The sequence below is a fragment of the Silurus meridionalis genome, chromosome 5, assembly GCF_014805685.1.
Source record: "Silurus meridionalis isolate SWU-2019-XX chromosome 5, ASM1480568v1, whole genome shotgun sequence".
Classification (NCBI taxonomy): Eukaryota; Metazoa; Chordata; class Actinopteri; order Siluriformes; family Siluridae; genus Silurus; species Silurus meridionalis.
The window spans coordinates 14840959-14846987 of NC_060888.1; the positions used below are offsets into that span (position 1 = coordinate 14840959).

The window sequence follows — 6029 nt, forward strand, 5'->3', positions numbered from 1 at the left end:
ACACCAAGCTGCCACTCCTGGGCCCCTGAGGAAGGCCCTTTAACTAATAGCTGCTCAGTTATATGAATGAGATAAAATGTAAATCACTCTGAATAAGGATGCCAAATGCAGTAAATGTAAAACCTATCTTACCCTGATGTTCTTTACATTTTATAAAGTACATGTCAGCTAAGCTTTTTAAAAGCTTTTGAAAGCTAAACACTATAATTAGTAATTCTGGTTTGTTTTCACACTAAATTATTTTAGTTCCTCATCACATCACAATTTAGCAATTGTGGAAAAAATTTTTTTGCTTATTATCCAGTTCTTTTTTTGCTGTGAAAAGAAGAAATCAAACTATCCTATCCAAATATCAAACCATTCTTCCAAATATTTGAAACAAAACAAATCTGTGCAATATTTTGAATATTTTTGAATTTTTACTTCCTTTACTTCCTTACTTCCACGGAGGAAGCAACTTCTGCTATAAAACTTTTTTTTTCATAGATATTGTATATATATAGATGTGTAATTATAACATTTTACCCCTTATCAGCACCAGGATTGTCTTACAAAGTTTGCTCATCCATGTTCATGATTATCCTGTCTAAGTAAACATTAACACTTCCCTGCACTTATGCACTTATGCCTATAAATTCAGAAAAATAGATCTTAATACCTCATGTTAGCTGGTTTTATGTTATGATTGTAGGTCTGCTGTACTAATTGTGGGAATAAATTCTGGTGTCCTTGTTATTGTGGGATTCAATTCTGATTAAATTCTTAGTCCTTGGTCTTTGAGGTACTTGAACCATCCAAGCAAACTGAAAAAAAAAGGTTTGATTTGCCTTCTCAGATTTTTTCACATTTAGTGTGAAAATGCAGGATTTGACACATGCACTCTGCCAGATTGTTATTATTTTACAATATTTTACAGACACTGCTTTTTGTTGTTAGTGAACATTGACACTTTATTTTATTTAACCTTTCATCTCGAGCCGCATTAGTGTGTGCCCCACCCATCATGTTTATTTCTTTATGATTGTTACACATGTTAGTCAGGTGGTTCTGGGACAATTTGGTTTTGGATTTATAGTCAGTAGAAGTCACAATTCTCTTCCAGTTGATCAAGTTGTTTTGGTCACACAAATCAGCATTCGAATAGTGAGATTTTTTTTGCTGTATCAGCTCTAACTCAAGTCAACTTTTTTACTGATCTGAAGAATAAAGTTGACAAATGATACTTGGCAATCAACATAGCTTTGCAAGCATTTTGGGAATAACTAAAACACAGACTGCATGCCAGGCCTGTCTGACAGGACATCAATACCCAACCTCACTAATGCTCTTGTAGCCGAAAACCTACAGACCCAATCCAAAATCTAGTGGAAAGCCTTTCTCCAAAACAGCAAATGGGACTAAATCTGGAATGGCATGCTCAAAAAGCATATATGGGCGTCATGGGTCAGATGTCCACAAACTTTTTTACCGTGTAGTATTTTAGTAACGAGCTACTCTGAAATGTAATGAAATTGTAGAACTGCCAGAATGTGTGGGTTTTGAAAAAAGTTGTACTGAGAATGACTGCAACATGTGCGTCCAATAAAGAAAATGCACCAAGGGCAAGCGTTTGTGCATGCTCGCATGATTGTTACTTTTCGACTAAATAAAATCATTTTAAGGGATTTTAAAGAATACGCTGCGTGTGCGCCTTTTCAATGACTCTCCTGTGGGCGGGGCCACAAAACTCATTCTCTTTCTCTTTCACACACACTCTCTCTCTCTCTCACACACACACACACACACACGCTCACACACTCCCGCCCGTGCGTTCGCTTATTTCACTTTTCACACACACGCTGAATGGACACATTCAGAACTCATGCGGACTTTGGGAAAAGGTTTGGAGAATTTCACTTCTGTTTGCCTGGATTTAGAACGGTATCTCAGCAGATAAATCTCAGGACTTTCCAGAGCACGTAGAGGTGAATAAAGAATTTCTACCATTAAGTCTCGTGTAGTTCAGATAGCAGCCGGCAATACTAACAAAAGCACAACTATTTTAATGTTTAATTCGAAATAATAAGCTTTTCCTTTGTAAACGAGTGGAAACCAATTTTGTGAGAATGCGAATGTGGAAGGTTTGGTCTTGAAGTCGCTTTGAATGAGGATCTTCAGTCAACACACGTGATGTTACACAGAAGAGCAAATATAACTTCATTATTCTCCATTACACTATTCCTTTAATAATCGAAAGTTGTTGATTATATGAAAAGGTTTTGATGTATTTCCAGAATAGCATGGTGTTTGGTATATGATGCTTCTTTACTGTTTCAGTATAAGTCAGTAATTCTACAGTGGGAAAGCTGTGATCTGGTAAAGGTGAAACTGAGTGCTGAGGGTGAAAGTGTTAGTCCTTCTGCTCTGAGATAGAGTGCAAGTCATTTTTTGTTCCTTTCAAATAAAAGTCACAAATATAAAATAATCCAAAACCTCATGAACTGGTTTATGGTATACTAAAACACTAGAGACACTCTGGACACAAACAAAATAATGACCCATGGCTGAAAGAAGTGTTTAAGTATTTATTTTCAGTGTGAAGAGTTACATTATAACCTACTCAATTTGTGTTACTTTAAATATCTGGTATATTCGACATATCAATATAGCAGATCCCATACTTTTTTAAAATTAAGATTATATATTAAGATGAAAGATTAAAATGTATCTAACTATTTATTTAAACATTACATGTCTTTTTGTTTTCAGCTACAAGATGAACACACCACCTTCCTTCTTAATAAACATTTCCAGTCCTTCGCCGGTGTCACCTGATTTGATGGACAGCAATAAAAGCTGCCGCTTTGAAGAAGACTTTAAGTACATCCTGTTGCCAGTATCATACACAATAGTGTGTGTGCTAGGCTTATTGCTCAACTCCGTGGCCATGTGGATGTTCCTGACTAAGATGCGTCCCTGGAACACTAGTACGGTGTACATGTTCCATTTGGCACTGTCTGATATGCTGTATGTGCTGTCTCTTCCCACGCTGATCTACTACTACGCCAACCGCAGCCACTGGCCCTTTGGTGAAGGCCTGTGCAAAGCCGTACGCTTCTTGTTCTATGCCAACCTGTACTGCAGCATCCTCTTTCTCACATGTATAAGTGTGCACCGTTACATGGGCGTCTGCCACCCAATTCGTTCGCTCACACTGTCCAAACCGCGCAATGCTCATATGGTTTGTGGTCTGGTGTGGGCAGCTGTGATCACGTGCTTGATTCCAAACATAATATTTGTCACCATTTCACAGCGGGATAATGACACGTTGTGTCATGACACAAGTAAACCTTCTGATTTTGAAAATTATGTCACCTACAGCTCGGTCGTGATGACACTGCTCTTCGGCGTGCCCTTTGTTATCATCATGGTGTGTTATTGCCTAATGGCAAGGGCTCTGTGTCAGCCAAAACAGCTTTTTGCCAATCAGAGAGTTAAGTCAAGGAGAAAGTCTATTAAACTCATCATTATAGTGCTGGTTGTGTTTGCTGTTAGCTTTGTCCCTTTCCACATCACACGCACACTCTACTATACCTACCGTGTCCTGGAGGCTGACTGCTGGATCCTCAACATCGTCAACTTCACATACAAAGTCACACGGCCACTGGCCAGCTCCAACAGCTGCCTGGACCCAATCCTCTACTTCCTGGCGGGGGATCACTACCGCTCCAGACTTCTTAGAGCTTTTGCTAATAAGCGAGTAAATGACAAATTTCAGACTCAACAAGGTAAAAATAATGAGCTCGCTTTGGCTAAAAAAAGCCCTGCTGTGCAAGAAAGTAGTGATAGTCTCCACTAAAGCCATATGTGTGTATGTCATCTTAACGCAATGCAGTTTCCTCCCAAGGCAACGTATTTTCGAAACGCTTTCTGAGTTACAGCCTGGGTGAAAGATGGTTGTGTTTCCATCTGCGAAATAACATTGGTATAACACAGCCTATATGGAGGCAGATGTAAAGACTCCACATGTTCAGACAGTGCTCACCAGATGTAAACATTAACATAATGTTGCCATTTAAAGTAATATGCATTTGGAATTCACTCCATATCTACATTTCTTCCAGCTAATGACGGTTGTTATTTGAGTTCAGGGATATTCTTTCAGCCTCTCAGTTATCTTTCCAGTTTTCTTCTCTGCTTCATTTGATTGTCATTGTTCAAAAAACAGTTAGAAAATAATAGAGACTGCAATACAATACTACAATTAAGTGTACAGGATGAATTGTAGCTTCCTAGTCTTACATGAGAGGAATGTGGACACATACAACACTCTAGAGTGGACTATTGCATTCTTAAGGACATTAAGGGTTTAAGTTTCCTGGCAACTTTGTCATGCAGATGTCCTGCAGTACAGGAGGTAGTGTGTGTGTGTGTGTGTGTGTGTGTGTGTGTGTGTGTGTGTGTGTGTGTGTGTGTCTGTGTGTCTGTGTGTCTGTATCTGTGTCTGTGTCTGTGTGAGAAAGAGAGGCCCAAATCCCCTATGTAGTTATTGTATTATGTGAAATGGTGCGAACATTTCCTCAGTCTTGATACTTTTTTAACTAGGTCAGTTAAAGCTAGGTGAAGTAGAGGTTTTTCCAGATGAAGCTCTAAGCGACTTCCTACTTGGGCCACCTGGTGGTTCAGAGGCTCTAAGCAACTGCTTGTACCCCATTTAGTGCTAGCAAAAACCAGGATATAACATATGTACAATGTATGTGTGCATGCTCAGTTAAAACAAACAAAACACACAGAAATTTTCATTGTTCATTTTGCTACCGTGATGCAGTCAAGGGCACAATTTTCTTATCTTTCTTATGTTTGTTTCTAGAACAGTATTTTCTGGAAATATACTGGAATGCATTTCTTTCTGGAAATACAGTCATGTTGGGTTAAAAGCATTTACTTAACTGTACTTTACAAACCACCATGTTCATTATCATACTCAAGGTACAAAATGTGTTTCTTTGATGGCGTTTACAATAGTATTATTGCTGTAATAATGCACTTTTTTATAAAGTGGTCTCTCTTTTTTAATATTAGAATTGTTTTCTGTGAAATAAAAAATTGGAATAGGAAATGGCATTTACTATGTGATTTTTTTTTACTTATAATAAAAATATACAGTGCTGGTCAAAAGGTTGGAAACACCTATTTCCTTTAAAGACACATTCATGCTCTTTTGGTTATATGCAAAATACAAGGTCATTTAAAGATATGAAGATTACATTTGACCTAACAAATGTACAAATATTAAACTTTGTTTTCATTGAAAAATTCTCTATATAAGCATGAATATCAGCTTTACACACTCTTGGCATCTGGACAGTGGGTTTCTCCAAACATCCAGCTGAATTACTTTGCATGCCTCTTGTAAGCTCGCCAACATGTCCTGCGCAAGTTAGATATTTCTTTCTGACCTTGTGATCCAGTTCATCCCATAGCTGTTCAATAGGATTTTGGTATGGTGACTGGGCAGGCCATTTCATTATAGATAACACTCAGGGCGACTGTTTGCTCTCTAAATAACACATACAGAGCTCGGAAGTATGCTCACGTCATTCTGAAGTTGGTTCCAATTGGCTACAGTCCCAAAGGACATGCATGGCATTGAAGTATGGAATAGTAGCATTGTTGGTTCAGTATTCCTTTCACCCAGAATAAGTCTCCCACCTTCCATGCTCCAAAACAACACCAAACTGTTCAGCTTCCACCTCCATGTTTTACTGTGGGTGTGAAGCAGTCTGCTAAAATCTTCTCTCCTGTTTTTCGTCCTACATAAGTTCTATTAGAGCCAAATAGTTCAAATCTGGACTCTGTCCACAGAACTGTCTTCCAGCCATTCACAGTCCATTCCTTGTGGTTTTGCTTCTCCCTAGTTTGTTGTGTATAAGCAAAAGGAACATGCATGTATCTCTCAAAAATGATAAAAGACCAAGCTTTTGACAAGCGTTGATGAACAATGTAATAAATGCAAATTACTTCTAGCACAGCTATTTTCATTACAAGCA

The 6029-nt window shown here is 38.2% G+C and overlaps 1 protein-coding gene across 2 annotated transcripts; it reads left to right on the forward strand.

The window, feature by feature from the left end:
• Positions 1-1764: 1764 nt before the first annotated feature.
• Positions 1765-5098, forward strand: p2ry4 (pyrimidinergic receptor P2Y4). 2 transcript variants are annotated; one of them, XM_046848825.1, is made up of 2 exons: positions 1765-1880; positions 2749-5098. In XM_046848825.1, exons 1-2 carry the CDS (start codon positions 1843-1845, stop codon positions 3836-3838), a joined length of 1128 nt encoding a protein of 375 aa, XP_046704781.1. In that variant the 5' UTR covers positions 1765-1842; the 3' UTR covers positions 3839-5098. The 2 variants fall into 2 exon arrangements, with proteins under 2 accessions (XP_046704781.1, XP_046704782.1); XM_046848826.1 differs by having other exon boundaries at positions 1777-1964.
• Positions 5099-6029: the final 931 nt, after the last annotated feature.

Excerpts from the sequence above, each read along its gene's own strand:
- p2ry4 (XM_046848825.1), top strand. The coding sequence starts at position 1,843 with ATGGACACATTCAGAACTCATGCGGACTTTGGGAAAAG. Across the intron at positions 1,881-2,748 it reads CATGCGGACTTTGGGAAAAG|CTACAAGATGAACACACCAC; the intron begins GTTTGGAGAATT and ends TTTTGTTTTCAG.